The following is a 23290-nucleotide window of genomic DNA, read 5'->3' on the forward strand; positions in this document are numbered from 1 at the left end:
TAAGGTCGTCTCTACACTTATTTTATTTCTCGATTTCCTGACTGCCGTCAATAAGTTGCTGTTTAAGAGTCGAAAAACTTGCCCGCGAGGTGGGATCCCTGCCGCAACATCGGAACGAAAACTTGAAAACAGTCTTGAAAGACCCGGAAAGATGGGGGGGGGGGGCGAGAGCTCCTTTGATGCCGGAGATTGAGAAGCTCGGTTTTTCGATCGCGAACCAAAATTCACCCGAAGATTTACGTAGGTCGTGCCGCGTTAGTGCGAACGGATCGGTTTGTTGAACCGCGTGGAGAACGGATTGCGAGGTTTCAGGAGCGAGCAGACCGAGGGATCTCGAGGAATATCCGCGGGGCTCGGACCGTTCGCGAAAGACCGCGTGTAAAATTTTAACGTTCGTTTTCGCGCCGCGGTGCTTCCAGACCAGACTCGAATTTTACGGCGCGATCTCGGCCGCGGCTTCCGGCGCCGGGGTACAACCGCCTCGGTAAAACAGAGGAGATCTATGGGATCCCCTGTTGCCAATCGGATGCGGAGGTGCCGATACGCGAGCCACGGGCCGCGATTGGCTCGAGAGATAGAGATATCGAACGGGAGGACGCGGGATGAGAGTAAAAGAGGCGGGGAATGTGCGGGATCAACAGAGCGAGAGAGAGTGTGTGTGTGTGTTTGTGTGTGTGTGTGTGAGGGGGTGAGGATAGGGGGTAGGTGGATCGGCGCGGCAACAAGTAATGGAAGGTTATGATAATGTTCTCGGTCCCGGCACTCTCACCGTTAGCTCCGAGGCCGAGCTATCAAAGGGGGATAGAAACTACCCCTAGGAGTAGTTATTTCACCCCTTGAAAGCGGCTTCGGGCAAGTGCATAGTCGCGGTAACGATCCGGACCGGGGGAGGTTCCGCCGCGGCAATCTCGTAGCCCCCGGAATGCAGGCCGTGCTCACGCGTTGCGGATCACAGCATTCTGGAGAGATACTCGCCGCTTTATCACTCGCCGGCCTGTTTTTAGTGGCGCCGGAACTCGCGATGCAGGCCGAGGCCACTCGGGGGCGAAAGGCGGGGTGGTTTTTCCTCTCGAAACACTAGTCGTGAGATAGAACGGCGCGGGAATAAAATAATCGTATCAACGTCGATTACGTGGGGTTTATGAACGCGCCATTGTTTTGCGGCTAAAGTCGCCAATTGAGCGTCTGGAAAATGTAAGGAAAGGGGGGGGGGGCGAAATTAAGGGCGGGACATTTTTTCACTTGACTACGATTTTTATAAATTTGTAAATTTCGCTAACGCAACGGCGATAAATTCTCGTGCGTCTGCGGTTTTACAATTGTTATCGTTTGAAAATCGTGGAAAATCACACGACTATTAAGACACCCCGTATATCACCGGGCTCGCCGAGCACCGTGCGGCAGCGGCAGCTGCCCGTTATTTCTTCCAGGCTTCTATTGTGCGATTCGCGATAACAATAATTAGGATTATTATTTCACGGCGGGAGTTTCGAACGGGAATTGTAGTTTTCGGGTGGAAGACTTCGTCCCCATCTCCTCTAAGGATCTTTCTTTGGCGGCTTAGAGGACGGCTTTAATTGAGCCTCTCCAGGCCTCTCGCAGATGGTGACTTTATTATCGACATTCAGTATAATTAAGTCGGTCTAAGCGGCGGGAAGGGAGCAGATCCCTTCCGACTTTCTGTCGTAATCTACAAGTACTGGAACGGAAACGGCCCGTCTTTCAGTGACGTTTCTCGTTGGACCAAAGACATGGCCTTAAAAAGAATAAGTGCAGAGAAAATAAACATGGCGTAACTAGGGCGAGAAATACGGCATGAAAAGATATGCTATTTTATTTTACGTATTTAGTTGCAGTTCACATTTGGAGATGTTGCGTGTAATTAAGTAATGCAAATTCTTCATTTCATACACTTGCAACGCGAATCCTGCGAAACGTGCGAATAATTTTCCGCAAAAATAACGGGAGCTTCAGCGTACCGCGCAGTTAGTATCCCGTAATTCTGACATGAGCATAATATTATAATTTTAATTAGGGACTAGTTAATACGCTCGTCATATACATTAGTAAATATTTAGTGGCATACGTTCCTTGTGTACGCGGGACTGTTTATTTCGATATTAATTCATGCAGCTCGGTCGTGCAGATGATTCGTAACTAAAATAAGATGATGACAACTATACTTGGTTATTAATTTACGCCGTATTCTCGAGAGCGCTGCTAATGGCCGTGACGCGATATAATGGAGAATCTTGGCGAGGTCGAGAGATTTATCACAAATCCGAAGAGTTTATTACGGAAGAGGTGGAATATTATCCCGCGGCATAATTAGCCGCGCGCGAGATTCACCGGCGTTTTCGCACCAGCGTCAAATATAACCGGATGGACCTCTCCGGTTGCCGGGGGGGGGGGGGTGGGGGGCCNACGTTTGACTTTCGTTTCGATAAGCGGCAAATAAAATTAGATCTCGCGAGAGCGCCCTCGAGCCGGCGGGAAATTTCTTTCGCGGCGGCCTGATGGGATTCCAGGAATCTCTCAATATCGCGTGTCTCTCGCGGAAGACGCATGGTTTCGATAAAAAGGATTGCATCGGGAGAGGGGAAGCGCGGTCCCGGGAATTCCTTCGGAAAAAAAGGATGGAAACGGGAGGCGGGGGAGGAAAGGAAATAAGAGCGAGGAGCGTCGGTGCGAATTTATGTTTCGCACGCATGGAAATTTATGGGCCGCTAATTGGAGGGGTGGGATCGGCATCAAGGTGAAAAGATGGGAAACGGAGATGGAAACGCGGCGCGAGAGGCCGGGGATATATGCCGCGCAACTTTTAGGATTAATTCCCGGATAAAATGACCGGCCGCACGCCATCCTCGCGGGCAGATCCGATGGGAGGGGAAACGGCCGTCAGTTAACGTTTGTCAGGTTGATTAATTAGCGAATGGCGAACTTTCCTTCTCCTCGCGTCTTTCTCGCGTTTCTCTCTCGACGCGTCGGGATATGTCGAGATTAATTTTTCCGTCTTGGGAAAGCGCGGCGATCTCGGGACATTACATATCGGGACGTGAATTTTGTCAAATCGATTTATTTATACCCTTAGCCGTAATCCGATGAAACGGGGAAGTGGTCGGCGCTGGCGTTTGCGGCGAATTATTTATATTGCAAGCAAGTGCATGATTAAAAATCGGACAGCTATACTTTAATTACCTTTAACATTTATTCGTTCTCCTTTGGTTTATTCCCGACATCCCCAGTCGCGCTCATTCATTTTAATCGGTCTATCCCGCTTAATCCCGACGTCCAGTTTTTCCGTGAAAAATTTACTGCAGTATAGCTGGAAACACTTGTACCCTATCAACAACATTGGAACACGGGCGCCGGAAACCGCTTTGAATCTGTGCGGAAGCTCGACTAAACCGCGAGCGAGTAAGCACGATGCGAACTTGAATAAAATTGGCTCGTAAAATTATTAGCGGACACGGTCGGCGGTAATAATATCCGCCGTGTTTGCGACGAAGCCCCAATCTACTTTACATCTCAATTAAACGAACACGCACGATGCGCGCCGGGGTGTAACTGAATTAACGTGTAAAAACTAACGCTCGGGGGCTGGCGTCGAATACGGAAGCGATGTTACGGACGATGGTCGGTCGGTGTGAAGAAACGGGGGCGCGATGAGGCGAGGTTTAGAACGCTCGTAAACTCCGCGTAAGATCTAACGCGCGCAGCGAAGGAAACACCGGCCATTTAACTATTCATTTAGCCTCGTCCGCGAGAAACAACTTTTTACATAAAGCAAGATTCGCACGTCGCTGCTACTAGCTAGCGCGGTAGCTTTTTGAGAAATTTAAAATACACCTGAAAGTGTTCTATATCGCGAAGCACTTTTTTGTATGTGCGATATATCTCTTTCTTCCGGACCTCTTCTTTTTTCCCTCCTTGAAATGCATGTTGAGACGTTCAACGTAATTGCGAGGTTAAGGGGATCCTCAAGCCGTCTGTTTTATCGACACTCTTTGTTAGAAGTAATCTTTTAATTGGTTTTATAAAAATACAAAACTCTTTTACGGAATTAAAACACGCGGCAAAATCTAGACTGTGCTGGTCGACTTTATATTAAATATCTGTCAACGTAAAATGGTGTAACTTATATGGTTTTGCATAAAGCAACATGAAATTCATTCTTGCACACATATTTATAGGGAAATTTTTTGCGATAATCAAATAATTAGCCCGCTACTTGCACTAAGAATTTAGTTATCCGGTAACTCTGCGCGAACTAGGAAGCGAGACGATTTTTCCGTCGTCGTCGCCGAGGAAATTTCGTTAGGATACTCAACTCGAGAGAAGTTATTTTTACGAAGTCAGATTTAGGAGCCTCGCTCGGGCGGGTGCCGCGCTTTAATCTACATCGAAATTCTAATGTGGCGCGTTTCTTTAGCATTTTATGCTAATGCCCGCCGCGTCGTACCCCTTAAAGTTCACTTTGACAGCTTTACCGTAAGCGGCAGCTGATGAAAACGGTGACGGTCCGCGGGACGCATTTCTCACGTGCGAAAGATAGGAAAAATGAACCTCCGTCAAATTTCCAGCGCTTTGTTCTTAAATTAACCGACGGTTTTTCCCCAAGTAGTTATATATTTAAAAAAATTTTTTTTTAATAACATTTCTCAAATATTTTGAATAAAAAAATTGTTTGCTAAGAGATAGATAGTGGCTTGAACAAGGGATATTTATATTTTCCGTCACTTGTTCAACGCTCATTTACTCGTCTAGTTGAAGTGTAATATCAAGTCAAATATAATCATATTTTTAACTTGCGTTAATTATCCTGTAAAAATTGGTAAGACAGGATCTTCCAAACCGATTGTTGTAGAACTTGTAGCAGAATTCTTATCGCTACGATTTCTTTTCCAATCCACTTCTTTTTCAATCTAATATCAGGGTCGAACTTACCGGGTGTTTCACTCGGCGAGACTCGGGAAGACACGGTTCCTTTTAATAACCCAGCAGCGCCATCGTCCATTATACGGCTCTCACTTACAAAGTATAATGTCTCCTCGTTTTTACACTCAGTATGCGTCCAATTTTAATACTCTTGCATCCATTTTCGTTTGCTCTCCCGCATTTCTCTCCGTTTTTTCTTCTGACGCTCGCTCTTTCTGCTTCTCGCCTTCAAAGAAATCATTTTCTATTCCGCTTCATCACGCTCAGCAGACACGCCGAGAGAGAATTTCCGTGATCTGTATATCGTGCGAGGAAGGAGGATCATGCATCGCATCGAAGTCAGTAAGGTCATCCATGATGTATTCTTTAAGTCAGGGAATTTCCCATTTTTTTCATTTCCTCGGCACAGTTGATTCTTTTCAATAATATTATTTCATGCAGAATATAACATGATGTACAAAAGAATGCTTACGTATAAAAGAAACTCTCATTTGTATCATAATTTGAAGATAAAGTCAAAGTGTTTGTTATTTCCAGGCGAACTTTTTTACTCCTCTGCAATATAAACGTTCCAATGCCAAACGCTGCAAATAATTTTCTGCACTTTTGTTAAACGACAAAAATTTCGTCGATACTTGTTTCATTAACGACTTAAATTTCTTTGGTACTGACGATTGTACCAAAAAAGTCAGAACGTTCGCGTGTCCCATCGTCGCTTTCAGAGACCTTGATCTGTGCTGGATTAAAATAGCCGTATCGATTATGATTCCTATTATACTATCATTCAATATAATTGAAGGCTATTTTACATATACTTCTTTTATTATTATATATGGCTGCCATTGTTATTATTATCTAAGAATTAGACAATCGGTAAAGTGCGCCTTCAGTTATTGGTGCAAAGTCCTAGAAATACGAAAGGGCCAAATTTTGGTGACCATCCATTTGTGAAAATGTCGTTGGAAACCTCGATCGTAATCAGCACGTTTTTCGAAGTCTGCTTAATTTGTTTCCTCTCTGCTTCTCTGTTACAGAATTCGAACAACCAGGTCGCGATCGCCGGGCAAAATCAAGTGTCAGGTGCTGGCGAGACTCAGGGCGGACCCAACACCGTACTCCGAGTCATCGTGGAGCACCTGCTCTACCCGATCACCCTCGACATACTCTATCAGGTGAGTGGTAGCGAGCCACCCGGTACGTGACGGCCGGCTCATTTATTATTTCTTCGTTTTATATTGAAAGCGGTCGCAGTCGGTACGCTGAATGCAGTATCGCGTGTAATGCAACGATGAATTATATACATATTCAAGTACGTACGCGTATATATGTTAGGAGAGGATGGAAATTTTTCACGAGTTTCTACGTGACTGCGGCGCGTGTTGCAGGAATTTTTTGGAGAATTTTTTATCGGTTCAGATTCGAGAGTCCCGCGCGAACTGCCGTAAAATTATGAAAACAAAGAGAGAAAAAGGACCCGGCGCGCAAACTGTGTGTTTGCGTGTTGCCCGACGAAGGGAAAGTGTGTCCCTAATTCGGAGATACGCCGGGAAACGAAAGGGCTAACGTAATTTAACTTCGACGGATGTCGTCGCCGAAAAATGTCGCGCGCGCACCGGGAGTTGAATTAGTCGAATTTCGCAGACAATCCCGCGGTCGTTAACTCGCTCACGGATATTTGATCAACGTTTACAAGTCGAGCGTGAATTCCGCTTGATTAATCCGCGCGGCGCGCGGAGTTGCGGCCGCGGCGAAGTTACATCGCGCTTTACATATTGAGTGCCTCGTCGCGAGGCGGCTACCCCGGCGACTGTTTGCAGTTTTAAAATTGAATATACGCCGGTAGCCACGCCGAGATAACTGAATTCTAAATAATTGATTGTTAAAATTATAGAATAATCTCCTCGCAGTACGCGACAGCGGGAGTTGTCGGTGTTGCTCGGCGCACAGCGATAGACGTTGCGCGACGTCCGTAGGACGCCAGAATTGCACTCGTCGCGGAATCAGACACTTTGTTATTGAAATACTTGCAAGATATTGAGTTAAGTCGAAGCAATTCTAGGCATCGCGTCGAGGGCAGATTCGCGTAAATACGTCTTCTCGCGAATGTATTTCGACCATTCGAACCGCGCGTCGACTATTTTCATCATCGAAATTCGCCGCGCTAGCAAAGCGCCTCGGTGCGACAAAAATTATCTTTCCCACTTTGCACCGTAATACCACCACTTGTAGTGGACATTTGTCAGAAATGAAAAAAATTGTGTTATGCAAATCAAACCCAAGCTATCGATCGGGTGTACTGCCAAGTTGATCGGATCGGTCATTTTGGAGATCCGATAATCTAAGGGTCTCAACTCGTGCACTCGCGTAAAGATACACGTTCGGTCTCGCACGCTCAGTTTCCGCTACGCTTATACTTGGCGCGAGACGCTGCCGTGTCTCTTGATTCTAAAAACTTTTGCATTTGCACGAATTTCTTCGTCTTTCCCATTCGTACGGAGAAGAAGCGACAGACGATGAAATGAAAAGTTTACCGATTAATAATCAAATGGACGAAAGGAAGCTTGGCCGGCGAAAGTAATGCCTCTTTGTCTTAAGCCGAAGAGGAAGTGGACGCGTCATCCATCGCGACTCGTGACTTTTTTATTATTTGCACGTGTAATTTCCTCGCTCGTGAAAATAAAACACTTTGTAATCTTGCGAGGGCGCGCTAATGCACAAGACGGCGCGCTATTTTCCTCCCAGCAGGAAAACAAAGGAGCAAATATCGCTGGTCATTATTAAGGGTGGGCGAGGCCTTATCCCTGAGGATACCGGATAACAGGATAACCGGAGTGCTTCCGGTCGGGGTTGAGTGGCCCATGCATTTTTAAACGTGCTCAATAGCGCCGCGAATAATATCCTCGATGATGGTGTACGTGCACGAAGGCCGTACTTTCTCCCTCAAGTCCGCGAAAACAGGATGTTTACGCTTGTTGCACCGTCCACAGTCGCGCGATATATCGGTTTTTTTTACACCAATAAAACGAGCAGCGTCCAATCGACCAAATTTTTTTTCTAATAAACTTTTATTTTCGCTGGTGACAAATTTGTATTGGCTCATTGCGAGTAAGCGCGACGACAATTTAAAACTGCCGAGGGAAGTATGCGTGTGAACAATTATTTTGTAAAACGGACGCGCAATACAGTTTGTCTCATTGGCGGCATTTGAAAAATTGTCGAGAAATGTAGCTCGCAAATTACAAATATATTCCGAATCTACTGAAACGTTGGGCCCCGCGTTACGTGTCGTCGAGCCGATCGCAGGGAGGATCGTTGCCTTTCTCCGAGTGTCTTGGAGAAATTGCGATTGCAAGGTGGCGTGTAAGGAAACTATCTTTAACACTATCGATTTATCCAGAGCGTCTGGCATACAGGGTGGCGTTTTCTTTTTTTCTCGCGTGGAATCAGGTCGTTGCGGAGCGGAGAGAGTAGCGCGGCAGCCGCGCTAAGCCGATAATGGACCGGGCAGAAAACATTCCCGGATTACCAATCGACGATTGGCTGGCTACGTTCGGCTGTGTAAGTAGGCTTACACCGACGGTTTTGGCAGCAGCGGAACTGGATTTGTGTCCGGCTGTTCGCGACTTGTAATCAGCTCGAAAGATTAACCCGCGTCAAAGCCAGCCGTCTGGAGCTTACTTATTGCTCAGACGGATTCTTCGATCTGCACGAGTGTCATATGATTTGTGCTAAAAAGAGAATCCCGTCATAAGGACTGACACTTATCTCGCGAAATCCGGATATGATCAATTTTAGTTTGAAAATACAAGCCAGGGAAATAAACGTTCACTCGATTTTCACCACGCGATCCGGTGCGGGAGAATTACAAATTAAAATCCTTATAATCGTTTATATAAGCTTGAATGTTTACGTTTTAATTATTTTATGTTACGGTGTCTTTGGAAATTTTAATAACGCGAATAAGTTTATCGGATACAATTTGTGTACGCTGCGCGCCGAAGTCTGACGAAAGCTTGACTTATTCTACTGCACGGTGCTCCCGAGAAAAAGTTGAAGTGCCTTCTTTTTCCAAAAGAGACTAAGTACCCCCTTGATTTGTTTTTTTTTGGTCATTTATATATATTTTTATGTTTTCTGTATATTTATATATTATTCCGTTATTTAATGTTACACAATTTAAAAGGTTTTATGGCAACTATATGATATAAATTATGTACAGATATTTACGAGAGTGCATTTACATCTAAATATGTTCCTAAAAATCACACACAAAACGCACTGCGATGCGCGTTTCACTGTTAATTCTATTATTCGCTTTTTTTTTACAACGGAGAGAGCTTCATGAAATTTCCATGTGTCTCCCTGGATTTCTCCCGACTTGGCTGAAACAGTCGCAAATGCGGTTTCTCCAGTTCTCGCGCCCTGGACTTCGATTGTTTCTTCCGGCCGAATTGAATTTTAACTTCGTTCTTTATTTGTTCCCGCTTTGTTGCTCGGTCGCTGCGACCTTCTCGCGCGATTAACCGACCGCCTCCGGCGGCGAAGCCAATTTACGTGGCGGCGGTGGTGTTTCTTCCACCCTCTCGCGTCTCCCCACCTTAGAAATCCTCCTCCGATATTTAACTTTACGGTCTCCCGAGCCGAGGCGGTTAAATGCCGCGAAAAGTCCGCCCTTGCGGAGCGGAAACTTCTCGCGCGACCCCCGCGGGAAGGGAAGAAAAGGTTGCGTCCCGGGGGATTGTAAGAAAGGGGTGCAGGTGTTTAGGTGCGTACTCTCGGTGCGGGGACCAGTGCGCGGGTGCTCTGAAAACTTGGTAATCCAGCCGATGCCATTAATCGACGTTTCTTACGCCGGAAAATTCTTAATGATCCGTGAGCAAAGATGTCGCGCAGGAAGAAGAAACGATTGGACTTTCTTTGCAGAGTTCTTTCCTAATTTAGAGATCTCGAATTAACGATAATAACGAATCGTAGTACAAGCTCTCTAGAGCTAAGCAGATTAATTAAACGGCATTATTATTTTGCGATTTTGTATTCAGTATTAGATTGAATATTTTATGCTATTGTTGTGTATTAATATTTATATTATTAATATATTCTGTTGACATTATTCGGCGAATAATGCCAATAATACACGAGCTGTGTAACGAAAGCGCACGCTGTCTGCGGTATCCGATTAACCGTTTAGCAAAATCTGCTCTATATTAATTTCATCCTCCGCCGTATGAAACCGGAAAGCTCAAGTGCACGATAGGTGGCTCTGAGAATTCTTCTATAAATCCGATTACATGGTCGGTGGATGCGAAAACCCGTGAAGCGATAGCGACACGAGCGAGCCGTTTCTACGCGGTAATTTCTGCCGTGCGTCTTCTTTCCACGATACGCCAGGCGGGTGCATCGCGCATTTTTCCACCCCCCCCCCCCCTTCCCAGCTGCCAGCCGCGAAACCCCGCGGGGTCTGAGGGCGCGCGTCGAAGCTTGAACGTAAAACCGGTCGTAACGCTCGCGGATACGCGCGGAGCGTAAAGGGAAAGACGGCGGGCTTTTAACATTTACGTCCCGGTTAAATGGTCCGGCAACTCCGCCGGGGCGCACGACGACATAAACTGCCGCTGCTGAGGCCCAGTCTGCCACCTGGGACGCTCTAAATCTCGTCTTATTAAGGCCCGTGCCGGTCTGAAATGAGAGTCTGAGCGACATCATCGGCGCCGAACGAAGGGTGATTTCGCAAAACGCGTCAGGTTTGATTATCCTTTCATTCTTTTTTTTCTTTAAAGCCGCCAATCGAGGCATCTTAATAAAAGGTTTCTTTAGAATAGGTAGATCGTAGATCTAACGTAACTCTTTGAGTTTCGCATTTATTTTCACATCTGACTTTCTCTTTATTTGCAACGATTCTCCCGACTTTCTAATCTTCAAAAATCCTCAGTTTAGCTCAATCCCTCTTACAAACAAGTTACAGTTCCGTAAAGCTTTTTATTGAACATATGCTAAACGTAAGTTAAATACCATTAATTCCAAACTGAAATTATTCTGCTCTTTTTTTGTCGTTACACGTCTAGTTTCCTCCTTTCCCTTTTAAAACGTTTAAACTACAGATTTGCACCCAACAACATAATTTTGATGTGATTGCTCATATACAACCGTTTACCATAAGAGGTGAATTACCGTCCGCAACTGAAGCCAACTCGGGACAAAAATGGATATAATCTCGTTCTACATGTTTCATTCATGTAATGTCTAATTATTTCTCGAGAAATGTAATTAGATATTACATGATTGAGATGTGCCGGATACGGTCAAATAAACACTGAAGTTTTTAGTTTCTTTAGAAATTACAGCTATACATGAGAGAACATTTTATTTCTTGATATTTTTCATTTTACCTTTTTACTGACTCTTTTTTTTGTAAAAGTTATAATTGATGCGTGAAAACAGGTGTATTAATATACAAGATATTCGAGATAGGTATGTATTGTATATCCACAAGACGCGTATAAAGTCAGCGCGATCGAACGAAATTACACATATTGAATTGGACGTGTTCTAAAATCGCTGCTTCATTCTGGCATTGCGAAATCGTTTGAGGTTTCATATAAATTGATATCGCGGTTTACATAATGAAAATTATTTTGAATCCTGAATTATAAATACGTGATGATGGATTTTACAAATGGCTCGCCATCTAAATTTTATATTCAGTAAAATGTCGCCTGCACGACGGACGCGCGCGCGCGTGCGCGCGCGTTTCGCGTGTAGTATTTTTTTTAAATAAAATTCGCCGCGGTGGGATTATCAGAATATATACACGGGGTGTCTCGCGAGAGTCGAAAATCGAGATGGCAAGAGCAAATGGGGAGAAATGACGGGCACGGTGAATTAATCGCCCGGTGATACCAGTCGCGGTTTCGCGGCGCGATCTTGATGGGAAACGGCAATGGTACCCGAAGAACGACGACTCGAAGAAAACCGGGGGGGGGGGAGAGAGAGAGAGAGAGAGAGGGAGAGAATGGGCGACGAAAGGGGAGGGGTCGAAGTTAGCGCGCACAGAGGGAAACATTAATCACCTGCCTCCTCGTCCTGTATGATTAATGGCCGCTGGCAACCGTCTAATGTCTCGGTTCGATCGTTCCAGTTGTTCGTTCGTGTACGAACAAGCGCTCCGGCGTGCGAGTGTTTTACGCCTTGAATCCGCTGGAAGCCTCGGCCGGCACTGAAAACGTGCAATTACAACGATTAACGTTGCTTGGATCGCGGCAGTTGTTTCGATTGTCACGTGGCCGATCAAGCGTGAAAGCGCAGGGTCTTTTTCATATTTCGACTAATACGTGGCTTGCCGCAGAAGCGCCCCGCGTTCTCGTTCGATGCTCGAAACGCGAGTGGAAAAATTAGCCTCATTGGGAGCCTCGTTTAGTTTAAACATATGCCGTGTGGCATTCGTGACTGTATTAAATTCCTGCATAAAGCAGCTCGTAGTACAGGATGATAAGGTGTTTTCGCGGTAATCGACCAAGTTTCGCGCGATGTTTATCTCGGCTCTGCACTGAATTAACACCGTTCCCGCTGTTGATGTTAATGGAGGGTGGGATTGCGTCATTGAAGGTATAGACCCGCGGAAGAGGGCGTGGGCGGGGAAAGAAAGGGATTTTTGCAACGGCATTTGCCTGACAACGTTGTGTCTTGGCGGCACAAGGATATTAAAAGTTATCTCGCTAATGGGCGACGCCTGTGACACAGCTTTTGAAAGCCCGCTCGTGGCCCGTGCGGCCCTATGTCATATCAGGATGCATTTGTAGCGATTAATAATGCAGCCGGCATTAACAGTCCCAGCTTATATATCGGCGCCAGCCACGCGCACAAGCGCGCGATATGCACTCTAAAACCTTTTCATAGGATTTGTAAAATTCTCGCACGCAGATTGCAAATAAGGTGATACAAGTGTAATTGTTGTTCACCGATTACGATCGAGGGACACGGACGGCTTCGAAAACGCTTTGTCACTGGTGCGCCAAGTATAATTTCTTATCTCCTTCGGTCGAACGCGTTATTAATTTTGTAATTCGATCTCGGTTAAAAAGACTCGATTTTTCGTACATACGCTCCACAATGGGGGAGGAAAAATCCATTTCACCCGCCGATAAACACCCTCGCCATGATCGCGCGGAGCTGTCGGGAAAAATTGATCTCGCGCGTAACTATAATTGCCCGACTCTCGAGCCGCAATCGTTGCGGCCGCGATACGAAACGTATTTCCCGAAAGAGGAAAAATCCGCGCAACTTCCAGGGAAAGTTTCGCGGAAATTCCTATCCGTTTCTCGGGGAAGTTCGAACTCCGGAATAAGTTGAAACCTTCTCGCGCGTCCGTGGACTCCGACCTGCCCGTCAAACATCGAGAGACCCTCCCGCCGACCCTCGTTCCTTCTCCTCTCCGCGAGCAGTCGTGTCTAAATGAATAACGACGGATCGCCGCGACGCGGGAATTGCGTTACCGCTATCGGCGCGTTATTGCATTGCGAAAACCGCGGAGACACCGGGCCGATAATCGAGCACGCGAATTAATAACTGTTACATCAATCAATACGCGGGCGGTAATGGGTAGCTTTTGCGGAATGGGATGGAATAAACGCGACAGAATGGGAGGAGTTTGGTCACCTGTAATCCCCCGGCATGAGGGGCATCCCCGCGGGACCCGTGAACGATGGCCATCGGCCAAGGGGTCGCGTTCGATTTAATAACGAGTCCCCGGCATCTCCCTCCACCCCACCCCCCGTGCTGTTCCCCGCTCTTTCTCTTTCGGGGAGATTAAGAAGATATTACATATTGGGCGATTTGCAAATTCCGCATATACGTCGTGAGTAGCGAGAATTACAACCAGTGAAGGAAGCCCGTACGCGGATATTTAAGGCGTGGTCTTTTTCGAAGCTGTCACAGACGTTCGATAATATAAAATATGAACCACATAATTTCAACCTAATATCTGCTAATATATAATATCTATGCACGGCTCGCATTCGCCTTACCTTACACTGGTTTTAAATCTTGAGAGCCTAAATGTTATTGGATGCAGATTACTCAACACAAGAATTAAAGAACATCGCAATCATACCAAAAAGTTTTACCTTGAATATTATCGCACGAATACCTGCGTTCGGCTCGCATTGACCCCCCCAACCAAATTTCTTTAAGTTTGACTGGCCTTTCCTGCTTTTCTATCTAAAACCTTACTGCATATGTTGTACGTATAACGTTGGAGGGTCTAATTCTGTAGTTAATGTCGTATTATAATTAGATCTTTACGAAAATATTAACTGAGAAAAGCCAATTTCGCGAGCAGAACAATACAATGCAAACTTCCCATATTCACTTTGGGTTATGGGGGTAAATTTGCACGAGCGAGTGGATCGAGGGCCTCGCTCGAAATATGTGGAGGAATGTTTGCAGAAGAAAGGAATGATTCCCTGCTGACGAAATATCGAAATTGTTGCGCGGGCGATGCATTTCCGCGCGTTCCATTCATTTCTCAACGGCAGCATCCTCGGCGGATTCCAGGTCGGTCCCTTTATCGATATTAATCCTCGTATTATTACGAACGCCGACTCTTCGCTTCTCTGCTTCACTCGCAGATCCAAGTCCGCGACTCTTACAAATAATTACGTGCAAAACGTGATACCTACAAGAATTTCGAATCACAATTTACTGGAACTCCGACAGGGCGTTTAATAATTAAGGGGTATTTTGATTTTGATGATTTCCCTTTTTTGTCTCCTACGTGTGGTTTTTTTCTCATTTTAATTACTCACGTTTTCCCTTCTTGAAATATCACGCGCCATTTTACGTTTTCAGGAATAAACTGGAATGTCAAAGATGCAACGCTGCGCGCGGCTCTGTCAAATAGTGGCGCGAATTGATTCGCATAGTCGACGTGCCACAGCGGAAACGGGGTTAAGGGGGGTCGCGTAGGTGAATTAACGCGAGCACCCTCGAAATAACGCGCGTTGGATATCTGGTACACGCTGAACAGATAATCACTTAATCGGGCGCATATCTTACGTCATTAGGGGAGAGCATTTGCCGCGAGAATCCGTCTGTGCGTTCAAACTATGGACCGGTCTTACTTGTGCCGTTTGCATTAACAATGGCTTTATCCCGGATACAAATGTGTAGTGCTCGAAAAGACAGAGTCTACCAATATTTTTTCGTCGAAATTTCGTCGCGACGAAAGCAAGTTTTCCGGTTACGTCGGAGAGTAGGAATTTTTCATCCGCGGCTAATCCTCAGTCGCGCAGGCCAGTTCGCGGTACGCGCGAGGGGTAAGTTTAAGGTCACAATCTCCTTTATCGAAAGTTTTCTCATTGTGCACGAGCCGGAAGTCGCGACAATGGCCATATCGAGCCGGAATCGGAGCCGGGTGCGTCGTGTACACGCTTTCCCCTTTCAGAGCGCAATACCATTTCGGCGGTGTAAGTGCAGCTGGAAACACAATGCGGGAGAACGGGGGGGACAAATAAAATATTAACGATAGCTTTTGCGAGCCGCGTATAGATGAGCAAACGCGAATTCGGGTACACAAGCGCGACGTCATCGAGATTGCGACGCACAATGCTCTTTGTCCACGATAAACAAAAGTTTTTTAATCAAACTACGTGCCAATTTGAGCGTGCCGGTACATAAAGAGAATAATTTAAAAAATCAATGAAATGGACAAAATCGCGTTCGAGCATGATCGCGTGAAAGTCAGCTAGGCATCGGAAATTCAATTTACGCGGACGTTACGAAATTAAGAATTGCAGTCCTTTCCTTCCCCCCCCCCTCCCCCCGGAATAATTTTATCATACAATATTCTATTAATAATTCAGCCATTATTGAATAATTATATATCCGATTCGCGTAATCGCATATCGAATAACACGTATATTTCGAGGCACATTAATTTCATTGCATTACAATCGCTCGCTAATATGAGGGGCAGACTCATTCAATTTCAAGTTTCAATTACATGAACTTTAATGAATCAAATCAAATCAAAACTTCGCGTTGTGTGTCGGATGATAATAATAATAATAATTTACGCCGGTGAATCATTCTTAATTCATTAATTGTACATTCCCTTCTCAACGGGGTTGCGATTTTTCCTGCCCAGGGGCAATCGATGGCAGTCCTTTCCGTTTTTAATTTAAGGTAACCCGATTATCGCGCAATTATTCATTCGTATACATTGCCGATGTACGTGGCATTGGTAGAACGCGGTTCTTTAATCAATTTCCTCGCGATCCGAAAAGTAAAGTCAACGGCACACGATACCATTTTTCCTACTGGATCGCTCACGAGAGCCAATCAGGATTTAGCCTTGAGTCACCTGATCTAAAACTCTGCATCCTTGTTGGTTCTCGTAAGCGATCCAGTAGGAAAAATAGTATCGTGTGCCGTTGGCTTTAATCGTGAACAATATGCAATTTCGCGTAACTCGACTCGCGATGATTTAAGAGCGGCGCTGATCGGCGCCGATCGCGCCCTGTCCTCGCGCCGAGTTTGCGCGCGGAAAAAATGTCGAGATCAAACAGGAACCTCCGATAACTCATGGCCGGTCTGATTGCAAAAGTTATAACAACGCCGTGTCTTCCGAGCGTTCGTCGGCGACGGCCGCACGCGTACACGGGCGTATCGATTGCGGATGTAGAATGCACGCGCGGAATGATTTCCCGCGGGAGCCTCGCGAGCGCGCGCACACGCGTTCACGCAATGATCTCGCGTATATAGTCGCGGCCTTAAAAGTACAGCGCCGGAGAACGCACAGAATGTCACGCTTCGCGCAGAAATGTTATGGCAGTTTGATTGCGATAACGACCGCAGCTTTTCCTCAACTCTCGCGGATCGATTTTGGAAGCTTGCCATCAAATATTCGCCGCACTTCCCCCCTTCCTCTCTCTCTCTCTCTCTCTCTCTCTGTCTGTGTCTGTCTGCCTGTCTGTCTTCATTTTCTCAATTTACATCATTTTATACTTGCCTTTTACTTCTTTTCATATTTTTTATCTTATATTTCTTTTTATATTCTCATCTCAACTAATCACATGTACTGTTCACTCACAGTTTAATTTTTTGTAATAACTGTTTCTGCGCTTTAAGGGACTTGTCCCAGAGCGTGTAATAAATAATGATTCTCTCTCTCCCTGCAGTGTCATTCAAACTTATATTAATAATTAATATTGTTGACATATTATTAACTGGTTAATTTGAAGCATAATTTACAAAATAGCTTTCGGACCTGACAAACGTCCGAAAATTGGACTCTGGCGCGTGTGCAATTTCGACGAGATTATTAATAGATCCCGAAACTATTCTGAGATTAATTGACCGCGACATTTGACCTTCTGCCGTGGCTAAAATAAGATACGCTCTTTTTTCCCCGTTCGATCTTGCGCTCCCCCCCTCCCCCCCCCCCGCCCGATCCCCCTTATTCTCGCATTCAACGGCACGGTTTTCTTATTTTAGACGTCAGCAATTAAAATAACCGTTACACCAACACCCGCTTTATTTCGGCCCTCATTAAAACTTCCGTCGCAAATCATGCACGCGCGGCCGATTCGCCCTAGTTTCAATCCGGCCGAGCTCGAGGCGCCGATTTTCTTTTCATCGGCTGCCGGTGCCGGTGGGTGCCGATTTATTTTCAGACTTCCCGATCTTCTACGGTCTCGCTTATTTACATCTCGTCGAGCGAGCGTGTTTCGCTACTGTTCATCTGCCGGGGCGTGAAAGCGGATTGCCTTAATCCATTCGTCATAAAGTTGCAGATATCGGGACATCCAATATTATCGATATTACTCTCTCAGTGCCGATATATCCGGCGCGGCACGCTATTGTCGCGGACGTGTGTATTTTCTTTTTGGAATGAAGCCGGGCGAATCGGTGACGGTGTAGATTAAAAATAGCAACTCCCAACACCGTATATTTCTAGTATCTTACTGACAACGGTCGCGCAAGGTACATATTTGTTGATACAAGGGTCGCGATATAGACATTACGCCATTCGGTGATAGCTGATACGTAATGGGCGACGTAATTTCAGTCGCACGTGTCGCACGATGTACGGTATATCGTGAAGTAGTGACGGGGGCCGAGTGTACTTCCCTAATTTCTAACAACAGTAGGAGGCAAACGCTAATAGCGGAATAGGGGAATAATGGTGCAATAACGAACAGAAGTTTGTGTGTATTCGGCAGCAATCCTGGAATGCATCAACTGCGCCGATAATAAACGTTACCGCCTACGGGGCTCGAATTTCCCCGAAATTCACAGGGACAATTTGCGCCGATGTGCAGGAAGCGGGGAATTTGTCAGATTTCGATTAATTAATTAAATGCCGGTTTAATTAATTTTATTGTACAGTATGTTTGTAATGGACGCGCGTAAACGCCAAGGGAAGCCGGAGCTTTCTACCGCGCTGCCGATGTTTATATGACGTCGATCTATTATCGGCGTTGTATTTCATCATAAAAGCAAAAGCGGCGCAAAAATTACGAAAGAAGGAATTGACCAATAACAGGTAGCAATTTGAAATTATAATTGTAAGTTTACACGCGGAGAGAGAATTTTCTCTTAAAACTTGCCTTGAAAGCCATGCGATCGTGGGACAACGTGGCATTTTGAGGAACTTTACGAGAGTTTTTTTTTTGAAAGTTTACCATACATTTTACTAGTAAAATGTATAGTAAAATTTCTCAAAGGACTCTCATAAAATTCTTCGAAACGCCGTGTTGTCCCACGATCGCGCGATATTTTCAGGATAAATTTTAAAAGAAAATTCTCTCCGTGACAAAAACTCAGCGTCGAGAAGCTGTCGCGCGTACTCGATCGCGGCAGTTCCTACAAATTCGCCCATCCTTCGGGAACGAAGCGAGAAAAGACATATGAGAGATGTCCGTCTATTATTCCGGGATATATTTTCCCCCCGTACTTAGCGATTATCATCGATCCGTCCGTTTATTGGGGCAATCTCGGGGTAAATACTGACGGGACGCATCGCGACTTCATATCCGCTCGTGATCGAACTGTTTTCGGTCGGACGCATGCATCCCCCGAGCCGGAAACGCGACGGCAAAAATTCGAACATCAAAATTGAAATATTTTCCGTTTTATCGGAAAACGGATAAAAACATGCACGGCCCAACGGTGCGCTGTTGCTGTTGCCGCCGTTGCTGCTTTCCGTATTACGCGTTGTAAATAGCGCGCCGCGGCGCTCGGGGGAGACGCGCGGCAGTTGCAGCTGCAGCTGCAGCCGCGATGGCGAGCGAAGAGGGAGATTGCGCATAGCCGGGGCGGACTATTACGGCCGCGCGGGTCTTGCGGGCCTGTAATGGACGCCGCGGATGTATGAACGTAATGGATGGAACCGTAATCCATATATTCTAAACATTATCATCGTTATCGCCTTTCCGCCTTCGCGAGTCCCGGCCGTCCCGGGCTGAAACTGCCCGCGCGCCAACGATCCATCTACTTTTAATTTACTCGGTTTACAATCTCCGAGCTTAACATCCGCGATAATGGACCTATGATAATCGAATTCTCTATTTGATGTAATACGAGCCAGCGTGCGTGATACTCGACTCCTCCTCCTCCTGCTCCTCCTCGGCAGCATCCGCGCTCGGCGCGTAACGTCGGTTCCGTAGAAATACAATATTTCCCAGCGGGTTTAGTCAAAAGTGTGCGTTACGTTATGCGGTGCATTAACGCTGATGCTACGCGCATTACGCGGAGAGAAAAAAAAGGAAAGGGAAGATTCTCGTTACGTGAAAAAGCAGCGTACGAGTCGATGTGTAATTTGCTATCTCGAAAATCCCGAATCCGGGCGCGATTACCGTAAAAATGATTCTCGTTGCTCGCCGCGGAATGTAAACGTAACGATAATGAGGAAATCTAGCTGCGTGGAAGCCGCCGATTTTTATCATTATCGGTGCCTCTTTAATGGCCGGGCTGTAATGATTATACTCGGCGTTTGCAGGCAAATTTCATTACCGTTAACACAGTTAACACTCGTACATTTCGAACTATTTTTAACGATCTCTTTGGAAAGCCTGCTCGCTCTTTATCGGAAACGGCTAATTGTTACAGCGTACAAACAAGCGAAAGAAAATATTAAGAAACGTACCAATTACGCAACATCCAAGCGTTGTCCGTGAGCGTTGATTCAATAAAAAATGGTCATTGCGTTAAAGGAACAATCGTCACCGCGGAATCTTATTTAATAACACTGAGTTTCGCTATTCACTATTCTCCTAGAATTGAAAAGTTACGGCGGGCGGCACCGTCTAAAACCTTTGCGAGAAAAAGCTAGAAAATTTATTCAAGAATGTACTATTGAAATTTAACGCAGCCGCGTTGAATTCCCCTTGTAAACTCGTCCTCTTCTCCGCGCGAGAATATTCTGCCTATCCAGTTTTGATTAAAGAATTCCATTTTTCGGAATTTTCATTCGCCCGACAACTCATGCGCGCGCCACGGCTGGGCATTGCGCAGCTCAGCTTTGTCGACTTGTTTAAAAAAAAAAATTTTTTTTTCCGTAGCCTCGTTCTAGTTCAAGTCCTGCCGCGCCGCTGGCACGCGAAAAGTCTTTGTCCCAATTGGTGTACGCGTGCATCGCAGATGCAGCAGCACGGTTGCATACATCTTTTCTCTCTGGGGCTCACTAATTACGGGAGTCGTTGTGCAAAGCCCGCGGCGCGTGTTTCGCATTCTTCCGAGCCGCTTTCGCATGTACCCCCCTTCAGCGTTAGAATTTCATTCATTATTACAGCAATTTTTTTTCATTTCCTATGCGCGCCAAAAGATGCGCGGCAACGCGAAAATCGAGAATTAATTTATCAAAGAATACACACCGGTGCGCGCTACGCCCCCGCGATCTCGACGTTTACGCACTCATTAGCGAGTTTTAAAAATCAGTTTGCGTTTCCGCAAATTGCGTTTCTTACCGCGATTTTTCCTTTCCCGAATGAATTAATCGTTGAAACGTAAATGCCGGCAATTTTTTTCCCAAGCGCGAGAGAAAGACGAAAAGGGAGAGTCGCGACGTGGGAGTCGAAGAAAGTGTCGTCGCGTCGGTTTCGCGAGAGAAAACTGTTTCGGGGCGGGGAGGGAGGGGGGGGGGCAATTTCGAATGCAAGAGTCTTACAAAGGTTGTAAAGATCGCAAATTTGTTTATGCGCTACACTCTCGGCGCGCCTTCTCAAAGGAAGCGTGATCTCAAAGCGGGAGGGCGCGGCTCGTAAGAAATGCATCCTCGTACGATTTTATGTGCCGGCGCGACACGCCGCGATATTGCGATCGTTCCTTTTTTTTCCCCTTCCTCTCCCGACGATGCCCGGCGCGTTTCTCTATTTTCAATTTCGCGGATTTATCGTCGCGTTAGCGGCGAAATATAAACATTCGGTATGCCGCGGGTCGCGTGCAATATTGAATATTCGGGAGCTAAAACGCGGCTCGCATTAGCGACGTTTCCCCGCCCCCTGCCCCTCCCCGTGTCCCGGTCGCGTCGAAAATTTTTCATCTCTCTTCGCGGTCACGCTTTTACGTGCTTTTTACGTATTTACTCGAGCGACGCGCGCCCTTCCGACAATCTCGAACGTCCGGAGAGGGGGAGGAGGCGCTCGAATCAATGCCATTGTCAAAACGACGCAACGAGCCGTTAATTGACGCGAGGCCGAGACAATGAGTGCTATTACACGGCACCCTAATCGGGTTTAATAACATCTGCAGTTATAAAACTGGCCAATCACAACTATTCCACAGAAGAATGGAATAACTGTGATTGGCTGCCGAACATTCTGTCAGATTGTCAGTAAAGCCATGTTGTCGACGACGCTAGAATTCGATCCAAAATCTCGGCCCGAGCAACGTGTAGCTAATAAAATTGCTGCTTTTTCGTAAAAGTTGCAAATTGATTGGCTATAAATTTCTCGGACCGGGTAGAACCTGGAATTAAAAATGTCGATAATTGACGTTTTTAATTCCGTCCCCTATCTTATCGACACCGATCGAGTCCGTCAGCGGCTTTAGGATCCCCTTAACGAGGAATGATTCGCGATCGATCGCGCGAAAAGCCGACGGATGAAAAAAATGATTAATCCCGCAGCCGCCGCGTTACGGTCCGGGCAGCCAGAGGAGAGCCGTTTACAGCGTATACCGTTTGCGAGCGCGCGTGCGCGCGATGGTTATACCGGGCCAAATATTTGCATTCGCGGCATTAATGTGATCATCGGCATTGTCGGCCAAATATATGACAATGACGGCCGGCGGTTTGACGTGAGCCCGTGCGCGATTATTAGCCCGCGGCTCGACACCGTACACGCCTGTAAATATTGCGTGATACCGCTCCCGTCGACGCGGCGCCGGCTGCTGGCCGTCCTCTCGCCAAAGAGGCTTTCGAAAATTCATAGCGAGCGTTACCCCCCCCGACCTTTGAATATCGTCGGTATTTATACAGAATGCCATTCCGCGCCCGTTGTGTCGCGAATCAATTTTTTAGAACACGCCCGTCCGGTTATCGTAATTACGAGCGCTGTTTTACCGGGCGAGGGCGGGGATTCCCGATAGCTGCCTTTACCGAGGATAATTGCCGCGTTACAAGTCTGATAATCCACGCGCCCGTTTCGCAGCCCGTTGCCCCGAAATAAATCGCTTTGTCGTAATATCCGCACCAATTATTTTGTAATTTCGCCGCTGCGAAATATCGTCGGTTTGCCGAACTCGTAATTTTCGCCGGTCACGTCCCACCCGTGCGCGCGTGTGGCGATACGATTATGACAATTGTAGGCTCATTAATTACGAGACTCAATCGAGGTAATTTTTCGCGAAACACCCGCACGCGCGTCGCCTTGAATTTCGTTAATTGCCGTCGCGAGCGATACGTAATTACGATCGTCGAGGTGAACACGGCTGTGTTTTCGGTATAAAATTATCGGGGGAGATAAAAGTCGCGAGATAAGATTTCTCACGCACCCATCGACATTTTCTCAGACAAGACTCGCTTTCTATGTTGCAGATCTTCACGCGCTTCGGCAAGGTTCTGAAGATCGTCACTTTCACAAAGAACAGTAAGTACCGCTTTTAATATGCGTATCGTCGTTACGTTACGACCTAGAATCGATGTGCCAGCGGGCGGAAGAGCGGAACACTCGCGAGCTATGCGGATTCCGCTCCCGTTGGCAGACAGACCACACGGCACTTTGGTGCTCCAGTGTGCTTCAAGTGCGTCCTGGCCTGCCGTCGTCGTTACGCGCACTTGGCGCCGTTAGTACTTTCGGAATCGCGTCGAGTGCCCCAAAGGGTGTCTCCCTGAAATCCACCTCGCGGCGAAATCGTT

At 46.4% G+C, this 23290-nt stretch overlaps 1 protein-coding gene across 9 annotated transcripts in view; it reads left to right on the plus strand.

Moving 5' to 3' along the window:
- Positions 1 to 23290, plus strand: part of LOC105567351 (polypyrimidine tract-binding protein 1) — a 418546-nt gene that overhangs the window by 368951 nt on the left and 26305 nt on the right. For all 9 annotated transcript variants that reach the window (XM_012022168.1, XM_012022161.1, XM_012022162.1 and 6 more), the window contains 2 exons: positions 5973 to 6110; positions 22970 to 23021. In XM_012022168.1, the coding sequence (XP_011877558.1) occupies positions 5973 to 6110; positions 22970 to 23021 (190 nt within the window). The remainder of the gene's footprint in view (positions 1 to 5972; positions 6111 to 22969; positions 23022 to 23290) is intronic.

Source organism: Vollenhovia emeryi, unplaced genomic scaffold, assembly GCF_000949405.1.
Source record: "Vollenhovia emeryi isolate VEMERY1.0 unplaced genomic scaffold, V.emery_V1.0 DF939138.1, whole genome shotgun sequence".
Classification (NCBI taxonomy): Eukaryota; Metazoa; Arthropoda; class Insecta; order Hymenoptera; family Formicidae; genus Vollenhovia; species Vollenhovia emeryi.